The sequence below is a fragment of the Haemaphysalis longicornis genome, unplaced genomic scaffold (genome assembly GCF_048455015.1).
Source record: "Haemaphysalis longicornis isolate Haplotype H1 unplaced genomic scaffold, Haemaphysalis longicornis Haplotype H1 scaffold_2, whole genome shotgun sequence".
Taxonomy (NCBI): Eukaryota; Metazoa; Arthropoda; class Arachnida; order Ixodida; family Ixodidae; genus Haemaphysalis; species Haemaphysalis longicornis.
Window position 1 is genome coordinate 195,624,949 of NW_027526295.1, and position 14,289 is coordinate 195,639,237.

The 14,289-nt window shown below is 46.5% G+C and overlaps 1 protein-coding gene across 2 annotated transcripts in view; it reads left to right on the forward strand.

Annotated features, from left to right (window-relative positions):
• The first annotated feature begins 856 nt into the window (after positions 1-856).
• LOC144169747 (putative sodium-dependent multivitamin transporter) overlaps positions 857-14,289 on the forward strand; it is a 38,138-nt gene continuing 24,705 nt past the window's right edge. The window contains exons 1-5 of one of the 2 annotated variants that reach the window (XM_077699073.1): positions 857-1,153; positions 5,856-6,307; positions 8,600-8,665; positions 10,063-10,182; positions 12,708-12,862. In XM_077699073.1, coding sequence (XP_077555199.1) covers positions 5,954-6,307; positions 8,600-8,665; positions 10,063-10,182; positions 12,708-12,862 — 695 coding nt within the window. In that variant the 5' untranslated portion in view covers positions 857-1,153; positions 5,856-5,953. The remainder of the gene's footprint in view (positions 1,154-5,855; positions 6,308-8,599; positions 8,666-10,062; positions 10,183-12,707; positions 12,863-14,289) is intronic. The other variant, XM_077699074.1, reaches the window with a different exon arrangement.

The window sequence follows — 14,289 nt, forward strand, 5'->3', positions numbered from 1 at the left end:
TATACTGGTACAAATAATTGTACAGATAAAATCCCTGAAGATCAAAAATACAAAAAATGAAAAAATCACCAACAAAACTTTTTTCTGCGACCTTGGAGGTCGTCTTCCTGGGGGTGTAAGTTCAAATATAAAGGGGGGGGGGAGGTAGCAGGACAACCGGACCCCCCCTCCGGATCCGCCAATGTATATAATAACACAACTAACAATGCTTGAATTAAGCCATCGACCGTACTAAGCAGTTCAATCACAGCAGCTGCAAATACGTCAACCTTCAATACATCACCCCCGCTCCCGTCCTTCACCTCCAAGAGGAAAAACCGAACATTTCTGGCACGCGCGCTTGCGTCAAGGGCCACTTCCTTTTTCGTCTGTAGCAGACGGCGTCCAGCCAGTGAATGGCTGCTGCGGTGTTTATTTTCGCCGTTTTTTTTTTTTTTCTCGTCACACGTAGAAAGTGCGGCACGAGCACAACGTCTACCGCTAATTGTCGCTCGCGAGGCCACTCGCTTTCACAAAAGGGGAGGCGTAGTAGTGGCAAAATGCTTCGCCAGGATACACGTTGTGCGCAAGCGGAAGAGCCGTGCGCGCAGCGCACCTGCCAGCGCCTTTGACGAGTTGCGATTCACCGATCTGGCCAAAAAGGCCTCTCCAATTGTGCTACGTTAGTCTCCACGTTTCACGGTCACGCCTTAACTCATGTCTCTTTTTAATTGACTTGTACCTTGCTTCAGATCAAGAAGTGTTCGGTCATGCTCGCATCATCGTGCGTCGAATTGAGGCGCCCAGTAGCAGACGACGCCCCGCTCAATCACTAGTGGCGACATCTGTCGTCTTGCGGTTCGGACAGAGCGGAGAACTACCGAAGCAGCGCTAGCAGCGGTTGCGTTATTTCACGGTTATTTTCGTTCTTGCAATCGTGGTGGGGGCAGGTCGGAGGCTCGAAGCCTCGGTTCACGGAGGAGAGGCCCGAACCGCCGCGCGGCGAACTTTCCTCCGGCCACGTGATAATCGCGTCGCAGATTTTATGATCGTGTGCTCCGCTCTTCCGTCCTGCCGTCACATCCCACCACTTAGGCCACCGGGGAGCAGCATCGACTCCGAGGGATTGGCCGTCTGAAAAACCTCACGACTCCGGCAACCCCGGCAACCTCAGGTGAAGCTGTCTTGGATTCGAGCCGCTCGAGCTATGCGGAAGCAACCGACTCATCTCGGTATTTTCGCTTTGTTGCGCCACCGGGCCACCCCGTAGTTCCAAACCCTTGTGGCTTTTGAGCGTGTTTCTCGCTAGCTCGTTAGGCTGTGCCGGCTCTACGACCACCTGAACGCTCAATCTTCCTTCCTTTAAAAAAAAAGTAATTTTTTTTGTTGTAGCATCCGGCTGTTCGCTGAAGTTTGAACGCACCGGCTAAAAATGAATTACATCAGGTTACTGACCCCGATTAATTTCTTTCCCGTAGAAAGCGAAAACGGGAGAGCGCTAGCCGTTCGGCGTATCCGGATACCTTAGCGCTCTGTAGATCAAGGTCTCTCGAGTAACATGAGTTCTTCGCAAGTGATAGGCACTCGATTAAAGCAACTTTTAGGCGGTTTCACACGTGCGTGTGCATATCTAGAACCATAGCTGGCCGCGAAAACGGGCTGCGGATGCCGGCTTAGTTCGCTCAAAGTTTTCGTTTTGCTTTCTCAGCTAGCGCCGGGTGCAGACGCTCGCAAGCCGATGTCGCCCGGCTGTCTATTTGGCGTTCACTTCCCCGGCCGCGAAGTCAGGCCGCCGTTCCGCGTGATCTTTGAAACGGCGCCAATACCGCCTGTTCGGTTTGTCGCGATGCATCATTGCCGTCCGGGGTGCTGCGCCTCTTGTACATTATTATTTTTTTCTCGTTGCTTTCCATTTTTTAACCGGAAAAACAGGGTTCTAGAAAGGTCGACGCTCTCGGGCGACCCTGCGTCGATGCTGATGCCAGTCTGCGCGCTGTGCCTCGGAAGGAATTCAAGAATTCAGATTACTTGGAAGCGGTGGTGCAAATAAAAAAAAAATATTAGAAAAGGTGGTATTGCAATGAAACCGTACTGCGATTATGCGGCTCTTTTCAAATTTGGCCACACAGAATAATTAATAGCAAAGGAGGGGGTTATAGCAATGAAATAACTTAGCAAAGCCGTATGGTTTGACTCTGTGTTCTAGTCGCCAATTTAAAGCACTTAACGAAGGGCTAACTACTAGTGTTATCGAGTTTGGCGACCCGACAGTCTTCGTAGTTCGAAGAAGCTGCTTCCACATGGCTTGAAACTACACGGCAAAGCCTGGTGTTTCTTATGCTGGAAGCGAATTGCACGTATGCGCATTCATGTGCATCAATGAAACCCAGCCCCCTCAGTATGGCAAACCTCGTAGGCCAAGTGCATATAGCCTTATACGGTTACAACACCAAATTTCATTTAGTTTCGTCTTCCTGTTTGATTTAAGAACTGCGAACTCCTTCCAATCAGACCCGTGTGAACAGTGATAAGGCAATATGCTTTCGAATGTTAATGTAAATACAGTCCACTTGAAGGTACAGAGGGATGGGAATATTGGGGGCAGTTTAGGTTTTTCTAAAGCATGCATGCAATTGGGTTTGAAATCACATTAAAGCTAAACATGTTGCAATAGAAAGCTGCAGTAAGGCCCTTTGTGGAAGGTATAGTTTGCCTTTCCTTGACTTGCAGGACGGGAACACACGTTTGGTTTCCTGGCAGACACAGCCTGTTGCGTTCTTGCCATAAGGAGAAGCTTAAGGAGTTGGAGAACAATGTTGTCTATGAGGAACAGCCTTGGAAAAGGCGACATTTTCAGGACTGCTTCCTTGTGTATATGGCTTCCTGCTGGAGAATGTGGTTGTTGATTCCATGCGACTCCTCTTACTCCGAGCTGGGAATTAATTGACGCTGCCCTTATTGGATTCGAAAACTGTGCTTTCCAGGGTATCCTTAACTGGACACGTAGCAGTCTATGTGATACTGCTGAAGTTTATTTATTGGCATTTTGAAAAAGTCAGCCGTTCAGCAACAAAACTGTAGTTGTGACATCCCACAAGATTGCTTCAGCATATGAAGCCTTGTAACCAAGATGAGCTTCAAGATCTTGCTCATACAATTCAGTGAGAAGCCTAGTTCAGTGTCACAGCCAGACAGACGTTTTTGAAAGGTAGAGATAAGATAAAGGCCAGAAGGTGGGGTAATTTACACTCGCCGGTATGCCTACTTTTATCCACCACTAATCTGGTTGCCACACTTCCAATGGCCTAAATCGTGATAATTTTGCTGAGGAAAGTTTCAGTGCCACACAGTAATGAGGGGGTTTATCCCAACGGCAAAGGTCGGAGTTTGCATCAGTTTTAGTGATGTTCATTTCAGGACATGTGGGAGAAGTATGTGGCACCGTTTCAGTAGCCAGTCTGTGGGGTGTGTTTCAGTAGCCAGATGTTTCTGAAATGGATACAAGTTCAGGATTCCAAGCCTGAAGAAAATGTGTGGTCTATTTATTTGAAAGCTCGGGCTATTCACACTGTGCTACATTCTTGTGCGGTGCAGACTTTAAATTACTTGCCTCCTTCACCACAAAATGAAGCCATTGTAGCAAAAGCCGTATCTTATCAGTCAGGTGGTGACTTCTGCTTCACAGGAGACATTGCAACAGAAACTATAATACCCGTGCCACATGTACATGAAAAATGACATTAAGTGCGTAATGCCTCAGGTTTGAATGCCATTATTTCGCTGCTACACGCAAATCTAATGCCATTCACGCTATGTCATTTTTGGTTTAAGGAGTTCCGCACAACTCATTCGCCTTCACGAACGCCTTAAATCTGCCTACTCTTGAACGCGTTGACCACCAAATGAAATCACTGAAACTCTCGGCACTAGCATGTTGATGCGGAAACGTGGCTGAACTTCGAAATAAGACGATTTTTGTGCACTCTTGTTGGCGAAGTTCTGAAGACAAAGTTAACTAAAACAGCGGCAAAAGGCAAGACATCGAGTTACTCGTTGTTTTGAATTTTTCGGATTTGGCTACCGCTGGCAGGCGACGGCAGCTGCTGAAGCCACTTTTAGAAACGGCTCACGCCATTTTTTAGAAAACACTATTTCTCATAAACATTCTTTTCACAAAAAAACACTTGCAAGACGTTTCTCTCTACGTTAAAAACTTCTTCAATATGAGTGCATTTCTTTTTTTGGTCATTACCACGATTATGTCTAGCGTGCATCTATAATGCCATTGCATTTTTGCGTATGGCACGGCCCGCCCAAATAATGTCATTTGGTATCTTAAGGCCTTAAATACTTAATGTCATTTTTCGTGTACGTGTGGCACGGGTATAAGTTTAAGTATTGTTGATTACACCTAGTGAAGGCTAGTATGGTACTTTGCTGGCAAGCCCCCAGGCTTCCGTTATGGCTTTGAACATTGAAGCTCTCACTCAGATCGTTCAGCAAGAATTGCACTTCTAGCCCTGCTGAATGCCCGATGCTTCAGACTGCACAGACAGCCAGGCTTTGGTGGTCTGCAAAACGTCGAGTGAGGTTTTTCTATAGACTGAAGGGAAATAGTCGCATTGTTATGGCAGCGTTCCATTCCCCACTGCCCGGCACTTCCTGCATACAGCGGAATGTTAATTCAGTGTAAGAATTGGTGCGTAGTCGAATGGTTGCTCTTGAAACCTAGTTGCGCAGTAGTGGCAGCTGTTGGCTGTCACATGGCGACCGCAGGTCTCTTGCTTCCGACATGGTGCGCCATTTGCTGCTTTCTTGGCTGATGTCCACGCAGATGTCGTCTTACAACACCTCTTCTACTATGTATCTGCGTCTCAATCCACTTCGGCCTTGTTTGTTTGCCTTCGTTGTCTCCTTGCCGTCTCACAAAAGCTTCCCCCACTTCCGCGAACTATTTTGATTTCCGTGCTGTGCCTATTGCTTCCCGCCCCACAGAGGTACCCCACTTGAGCGAACTATTTTGATTTCCGTGCCCTGTCTGTTTACCGTTTGTAGATGGTCGGTCCCCGCCGTGGTCGAATGCGTGTTAGGTTTCCTTCTGCGAGTCTTCCGAGCCCATTTTAGACCTTGATTTATTGTGAGCGAATTCTTGAGCACAGGGCTGATTTTAAACGCACTCTCTTTGCCCCACCCTGCACACATTTTTTTTTTTGACACTGACAATGATAATTGCTGACTGGGTGGGCTCAGGATTGTGTCAATCCTACTCCTAAGGCGGATCGAAAACACTGGGCTTCTGCTTTTGTAAATGAATTTTGGTAGCAAGTTGCTTTAAAGCCATAGCGTGTTCAGGTTTTTCTCAAGAAGCCTGAATTTGAGGGAATGCTTCTACTGCCAGGGGTGTTCCAGTGCTCAGGAGGGAGAGGCTGACCTTTGTTTTATAGACGCCCTGTCCAGATTTCGTTGTGGCGGTTTATACGTGGCCACTGCCGTGCAGCCGTATGGCAGCCGTACAATCTGTGAGAGTTTAATGTGTAATGCCTGGAAGAAGACCCAGATACTTGCAGCGTGGCAAAGCGTGCAATTTAGAGGGCTGCAGTCATTCCCAGGTTCTCGTATTTTACCTCGCAACTAGTGAGAACTTTGTTAGTCTACATCGATCATTGGTTCAGGCGAGGGAGAGGTGCAGGGGAGAAGGATAGGTTAGCGGTATTCAACTTTGCACGTACGGGAGGGCATTAATAGAGGGGCGTGGATTGCAACAGCTGGGCTGTTTTGAAGGCACTACTCAGTTGTTTTCTAGCATGCTGTCTGAGACTCTACTGCCAGTTAACAATAGGGAGGTTACAATCCTATTCGCTTTTTCTGTCTTACAGTGGGAAGCCCAGCTGCTTCCGTCGGCCGGAGCGGTGGTGGCGGCGATTGGTGTCTCATTGCGCCCTAGCACGGTCCGGCAGGTGCCGGCATCAAGAATATGGGAGATGAGGACGCGAGGCCCGCCACATTCGGTGCGGCCGACTATGCCGTCTTCACGGTCATGCTGCTCGTGTCGTCGCTCATCGGCATCTACTACCGCTTCACGGGCGACCGGCAGCAGACCGCCCGCGAATACCTGGTGGCCAACAAGAACATGTCGGTGGTGCCCGTGGCATTCTCACTCATGGCCAGCTTTATGTCCGCAGTCACCCTCCTGGGCGTGCCGTCCGAGAACTATTACTACGGCACCCAGTTCGTCATCATCAACATTGCCTACATATTTGGCACGCCCATCGCGGCCTACATCTTTCTGCCCGTGTTCTACGACCTCCAGGTCGTCAGCGTGTACGAGGTGGGTGCTGTTTCCTGTCTTGGAATGTGTTTTGAACTTTCAGTGGAAAATGAACTGGGTGCACTCTTGGGCCATTTCAGGACATGCTCTGTTTACCTGACCTAAGCAGACCCCTTTTTTTTTTTCAAATGAGGATTCGAAATAAAGTCAGGGCTGGGATCTCGGTATCTAGCTCTCGTGTGATCATGTGTGTGTAGAGGTGTAATGAAGCATTCAATAGGGCTCTGTTCATTTTTTCTCTTTGTCGTTGATGCCATTGTGGCTTCTCAAACCTCAGTGGGAAGAACTAGAGAGGAAGATAATATAAATTCTGATGGTGGTGGGGTCGTTAAAGAGGAACAGTCCTGATCATAATGCTCTCTCACAGTGCAGTACCCATCACTTTCAATTGAAATTGCTTAAATAATACTGCAGCCAAATGTAACACTTTCAGCAAGTAGCACCACTAGTAAATGAAACTTCCGATAAGTGGAAACAATTTTACTGCTCCGTTCGGATTCCGCGCTACGAGGTAACACTGATGTCTGGGGTTCCTGTAAAGTACAACTAGTTTTTCAGGGTTGTGAGAGAACGGCCAAAGGACATCAGCTTGCGTTTGGGGTGGCCCGTTTTTTAATGAATGAATTAGTTCAATTAGGGACAGCATTCCTACTGCTAGTGGTGGGCCACGACTGCTGCAGATGATGATGATATTTGGGCGTTACCCTTTGAATTGGGTGGGTGTGCCGCACACACACTAGCCAGGGCAAACAGAAAGAGAAATGCATGAGAAACATAACGACAATAACGTGGCACGAATGAGACACAAGCATATGGCACACCAAAAGGAAACACTTGACAACACTAGTCAGCCACATACGAGAAACAAACAAAACAAACGAAAAAAAAAAACAGCATAACATAACGAAGACTCTGAGAATGTACAATTAACGTCCCTGGGCTGCTGTTGCACACCAGCGTTCCAGGCGGCACTTTGTACGCGCAACAGCGCGCACGTCCACCACACCGTCAGCGTCCCCGAAGCCGAGAGCTTCCTGCAGGGTCGGAGCGGACCATTTTCGCGGATATTGTCACAGTGTCCGAAACGTGCACAGCTTAAAATCAAGTGTTCGGCGGACTCGTCACCCTCGCCACAAGCACGGCACACCACACTGGACACCTGGTCATCGAACGTTTTCTAGTTTTAGTAATGCGATGCCACCTGCCCACCAATTCTCCCTCCACACTCTGCCTGCATGTTGGGGAAAGGGACGAGTTGGTGTGAAAGGGAGACACTTCGTGGAACAAAGATGGAGGGAAGAAACTGCACCTGCTCCGCTGTGATCCAACTTCGCTGCTCTGACCAGATTACGAATCATTGCGTACGGTATCTGCTTACAGAGACCAAGCGTTGGACACTACAAAATCGCATTGCCATAGAAATACAGCCAAACCTGCATGTAACTGACCTCGATGTAACGAATTCCTGGATTTAACGAGGTGTCTCAATTCCCCATTTCCAGCCCCATCGAAACCCATGTGTTAGCGACCTCTATGCAATGAAGGCATTGTGACGGTTAACTTTGATGTAACGAATTGGCTATGCTGATGAGCCACTGTTTTTTGCACTTTGTCTGAAATATTGGCTAAAGAAATGCACCAGTGTTGTGATTTTTGCCCGCACCGCAAAAAATATCGTGCGTTTCCACATGTGAGTGCAGTGTCAGTTCGAGTCTTTTGAGGTGCTAGGCCAGCCTGTCGGCATGTAGTCGCGCGTCTCCACTGGTACCTGTGGTTTCGTCCGGCGTGAAAGAAGAACTTCGCTGCCGGTACAGTCACCAACTTCGAGTGCGGGAAAGAACGTCAAGTTTGTGAAAAGGCTCCCTCTCAGCACAAGTTTGGTTCTTGAAATTCGTTAAGACACCAAAAAGTGTCAAAAGGCCAAAGTAATGCTTTAGTTACATTTGTGAATAAGAGGGGCTAGAGACCTTGCCTCTTCAGAGCACTGTGTAGTGCCTAAGTCCGTAGGTGGAAGTCGCTCAGTTTTTTACTGTGAAATAAATCCCTGAATGGTGGGTTTACCTTCACTGATGCCCAGCATTTTGGTTTTGTTTCTGCTTAATTCACGCGAGCCTTAACTCGAAACCTGCATGTAACGAAAAATTGGAAATTTTTGTCAACTTTGTTATATCCACGTTTAACTGTACCATCGCACTGAAAACGCTACCATACACAATAAAACTTTAGCTTTATTGTGTATGGTACCTTGTAAATTCCTGTTACCATGTTGTTTTTCCTTTCACTCTTTGCCAGTATCTGGAGAGGAGATTTGGAAGGGCGACCCGGTTAGCCATGTCAGCGACGTTCATTATACAAATGGTAAGTTGGCCGTCCCACATTGCTCATTGAAAATAGTAGAGTTATACCGTGGACATCAATACTGAGGATCATGCTCTTGTGCTAGATGGTTGTTGCTGGAGGCACTCTCCTCACCTCTTGCAGATGTACGGGACAGGACAAGTCAGTTTTTGTTTGGGGTGAGATGTTGGGCATTGTAAACTCTCATTGATCCAAAGAATGCTACTGAAAATAAAAAATTCGGCTTCCTTTTTCGTTTGTGAAGGGTGCAATTTCCACGATTGGCAGTTACAATGTAGACAACAGTTAAAAAAGCTGCACAAGCCGTAGGATCTCTGTCTGCGCTGCGACGGTTCAAAAAAATATTTTGTGTTGACAGTAAATGAAAATAGCTAAAAGCAGCCAACAAAGCTCAGTGTACATGTGGAGGTTAGCCTAACCAGATGGCAGCTTGTTTCTACAGCAAAAAGAAGGGCTGTGTTTGCAAAAGCTAATTCTTTAGCGCAGTTGTTCTGAACCCTTTCAGGGTCAATGCTGTACATGTACGTCCTTTGCAAACACCTTCAAAATGGTCAATGATGTACATGTGCGTCATCGCTTGTGTGTTTGAAAGGAGCGCTTTTTTCGATCATTTCTCTCACTTGGCATGTGCTGCCACACTGCGGAAATTCGTGAAATTTCTTTCTTGCGAGGAAGGCTCTTTTCTTTCTTTAAGCTTTACTACAGCGGTGCGCCGGCTATCGCTTGCACATCTGGTCACGCGCAGGCGCGCAGTGGCTAGTTTCGTTTTTGTCCTCCTGGTGCTTCCTCCTTCTTGCTCCCGCAAAACTTTTTCAGAATTTTTCTTGTGTTACTCGTGAATAAACCACGTGTATGTAACAACACAAACAATTTTTTGGCACTTTATGGTCACCCTATAAAAATTACAATTTTTTCCTAAAATAGATTCTTCGAAAGAATTTAAATCAGCAATAAAAAAAATCAACCCTGAGGAGTCGCATTTGGCGAAAAAAACTCGACCACGAAAGGGTTTATGGTTAGTGACCAAAGTAGTAGCTAATCTTTCTTCATTTATTGCCGTTGGTGGAGCTACCGTAACCGTTGTTATTCTATAACTTTTTATGGCATCAACACTGAAAAGTCAGTGCCCTGTTCAAATTTAAATGATGCGTTGTAGTGCTAAACCTTGTTCCTAAGGTGTTCAGCTACTGAGCACTAGGAAATGAGTTCAATCCCAGCCGCAGTGGTTGTTTTTCTGATGGAGGGGAGAAACAATAAGCGCCCGTGTGTCGACATTTCGATGTACATGATTCTTACATGGTCCGTATTAATCCATAGCTCTCAGCTACTGCATGACTGATGGCCCAAGTGTAGTTTTAACGTGTAAAACAACCAAAACTTGATTTCTTTATCTACAGGTGCTGTACATGGCAGTTGTGCTGTACGCCCCAGCCGTGGCCCTGAGTGCAGTAACTGGCATATCAAAGTGGCTCTCCATTATCTCCGTGGGCTTAGTCTGCACATTTTATTGCACCATTGTGAGTGCGCCTTCTTTTATCTTGCCTAGATGGAATTATCTGAATGTGGCTTCCGCTTATCACCTACCTATCTGTCGTATTGCCTTTCGTTTTCTGTGAAAGTCCAGTGTGTATGTACCCTATAAAAGGCATCTAATGCAAGACATATTTCCGCTTTTACTGGCGCACGTTCCTAACGTAAGTGCTTGAGGCACGTCCTTATCTATCTGGGGGACCTTTGCATTGTTCCTGTATCTTGCACCCTTGGTCACGCTCACAGTGCATTGAAAAAAACCTGTATTAAAGTGTTTACGAAGTTATAAGCCCACGATATTGACCTAGCCTGTTTCTATGGTTTAAGCAATTTTTAAACAACAAAATACAGTTAATGTTTATTGTTTTACTTTTGTTGAGAATGTTTATTTTAGAAGAAAAGCTTGCTTTTAGCATTTAGGATATGGTATAATTTTTGGAACATGTTGTCCTTCTAGGCCCACGGATGTAGAGGTCTTGGTGGTGCTCAAGTGCAATGCAAAAAATGTTTCGTAAAGAAAAACTGAAATTGCTTTTGAAATTTTTTTGGTGTGGTTATGTATTAACAGTGGTTGCTCGCTGCTATTGAAGGCTGCACATATCTTAAACCATATTTTGCTTCGTGTTGTTTCGCTCAAGTTTAGATTTCAGCCCTGCCATACAAACATGTATGAGGATGTAGGAAGGGTTTGTAAACTAATTTTTGTTGTGAAACGGCCTTGCAGCAATCTGCGTGGACCTATAGTAGCAGTTGATTTCCTCATCTAGGTGCTCTGAGAAAAGCTTCAGCAACCCCTAACTCTCAAGTTACTTTTACGTTCGTCCCCAAAAGTGTTAACGGAGCACATACTTTTTCCGTGCTTAAACTCAGCGGTGAATGGTTAGTATTAGTGCTGATTTATGAACCATATAAACACCCAGCTGTTTCTTTAGGAACAGTTAGAATATCCGCATTTTCTTGTTTGCATCACGTTATTCGGATATAATGTTGATTTTTGTAACACTAATGATAATAGGTCTAATGTTGCCTTTGGATGAAAAGGAGGTCGAATTTGCATTCATGTATGGGGGCAAATTGGGGTGAAAGACATTCTAGCTCAAAATAACAGAAAAGAGTGGAGTGGGGCTGCACATGGGCATGGACAGCCGGTGGGCTATCAGGGTAACAGAATTGCTCCTGAGAGGCGGGACTGGAAGTAGGGGAAGAAGACTGTGAACTCGGTGGAGGGACGAGATAAACAAATATTGTGGCAAAGAATAGACTTGGGCAGCGCAATGCTGGAGAGTTTGGTAGTGCATGACAGAGGCTTTCACCCTGCAATGAACCTAAAGGGACACTGAAGACAACCAGTGAGTTGGTTTCAAACGAGTCTGACTGTCCCATAGCCATTTTAGCGTTGATTTGGTGCCGAAAAATGCCTTAGTTGCTGAGGAATCGCTCATCAAATGCCGATCAAACGTGATGCAAACACCGCGACTGTAGTCGCTGTTTGCATCACGATAAATCGAGAACAAGCGAGGTAGCGGGAATGTATAGTGGTATAGAAGCAACTGAAAACAGCACTGATAGTGTACGTAGTTCGGGGTTTACGGAAGTCCGTCTGGCCAGGTGGTGAGTTCATAACGGAGGTGCGGTCACTGATTAAGTCAATTGAAAAAAGTTGACGCTTTGGATCCCATATGGAAACTGTCCATATGGGATCCGAAATGTCAACATTTTTCAGTTGACTTGGTCAGTGACCGCAACTTTGTTATGAACTGAATACAGCATTACCACGTACTGCACAGTTTCGTCAGTTTCGGTCACAGCAGTCGTGCTTTCCCAAACTCCTACATCCTTTGCTGCTCGTGGCCACTAAGCAAAACGTTCCTTCATGGGACCCGTGATCAGTATTGTAGCTTTATTAAAGAAAAACATGGTGGGAAAAGCGCTACGACGACGAGGACAAGCAGGTACACGGGACAAAGCGCTACTAGCGCTTTGAACATTTACCAACAAGCCCAGCTGGCAGTTCTTCTAAAGAAAAACATATTGTCCTTTTGATGCCTTACGTATGTTGGTGTCAAACCAACTGCTTGTGCGAAGTTTGCGCACTTCCTCGAAAAGCGGTGCCTCCGCCCCAAGCATGGACTAGTAGTGCCATCTATTGGCAGCCAGGAAATACGTTGCACACACAAGGCGTCTTAACCACTTCCAGTGCAAGTTGCGCAGTATAGCCAGCGGCGGTGGCACCTGTCATCACGTTTTCGATATTTTCTACCTTATTTTTTTTAAAAACTACGCCTAAGTGTGGTTTGTTCGTGTTCTTGTTGATGCGAATGTATCGATCTAGAGCAACTTGTATTTGGCTTCAGTGTCCCTTTAAATAGGATGGTGCTGTGGGGCAGTGGGCTGCCAAGCTAAAGCGTTCAGCTGCCTGGTTCCAGATGCTGGCTTTGTGCTTCATTTCGGATGAAGCTGAACAATTGTTCCTCTTTCTTCTCTCAGCCTGATTGTTTACCTTACTTTTCAGGGAGGCATGAAGGCTGTCCTGTGGACAGACTTGTTCCAGTCGATACTCATGTTCCTGGCCATGTTTGCGGTGGTCGGTGTGGGCACGTACCGTATGGGCGGCGTCTACAACGTCTGGAGTGAGGCCCAGGCGGGAGGCCGGATAGAGTTTTTAAAGTGAGCCACCCAATTCATCCTCTTTCTATAACGATGGTTATTGCAGGTTCGGCGTAGTCATGTCTCTTATCTTCTTGTTTACATCATGGCGGCAAGTAGCGAGTCGGCCTTCCATGATTCAGCTCTTGTGTGGACAGTAACTTGCATTTGATAGAGCAAGTTCTGTGCTCCCTCACGTAGTTCTGTCTACCCGAACGAAGTTTTGCGCTCGGGCCGGCAGCCGAAGCTGCGTGTATGTCTTGGGCACGTTCGCTTCGCGATGAAATTCAACCGCGTGCACCTGCGTGCAGACTGTGCTTACTATGTTGGAATTATCACTAGCGACAATTCAACCGTGCACCGGGTATGTAGAGTGTGCACGATTTTTTTAAAAACCTTCTCGGCTTGCGCCAGAGTCAAGTTACTTGTCGTTTGGCCCTGTCAATCACAACAAGTGAGAGCTACCCTTACGACGAACAGGTGGCAATAGATCGCCTGTTAATTTAGCGCTTCGACCTCAAATCTCATGCCGTGATGATGTGTTTGTTCAAAATCATTCCGGAATTGTCCAGAAGTCGAACAAAATTTGTGTGTCAAACCGGGTCTTTTGATTCAGGGCGTCGTGGGCTGTTATGCTTCCACTACGGTGCATACTTGGGTAATATGATACTATTTGTGTCATGTTATGCATGTTTTTTATTGCATACTGGCTCCAAGGCATTTGTTAGTAGTGGTTTAGGCACTCGTCAAAGCTCTAGGCGCACTTCTGGCAGATGGGCTAATAGGCAACCCGCTTTGCAAAACATTCAAGAGATGACGCAGGAGGTTTTACCATATTGCGACGGAAAATGACTAAAACTCATGTCGCGGTGCCGACGTAGCGGGCTGCAAAAATTTAGCACTGCACGCTGTTAAAAATTAAACTAACAGATGGTGCCGTGTTAGGCGAAGTGTATCGAAGTGGCTAAAATCCGACTATCCATAACGAGAATGCAAATCGAAAGGGCGCCCCTGTCGTGGTTCTCGCTGCAGTTGCGCTGTCTGCTTGAGATGTTGTAGGTAAAGTAAAAGGCCATGTGGCACATTCAGGTTTAACCACCATCTCACGTCCCGTGCGGCACCAAGATTGACACACAGAGAGTGGCAGGTAATGGAAGTGTAGGGCAGGCAAGTTGTTTTGTCGTATGCGCCGAATGTGTTACCAGTGGCTCCGGTGGCTGCGATAGTTCACTCGGTAAGTTTTAGTTTTTCCTGCTAGACCATACCGTTGTCTCATATGCTTCCAGTCTCTGTTTTTCATGTGAAACATCATGAAATGGCGCGAGGGATGAAATGCATTTCTCAACTGGTAATGTCTCTGCAATTAAAGAATCTTTCGCCACCAGATAAACGCTGAGAGGGCTTCAGGGCAGTTAAACTTTGGTACGAGCCCAACTTGCTATTTTCAT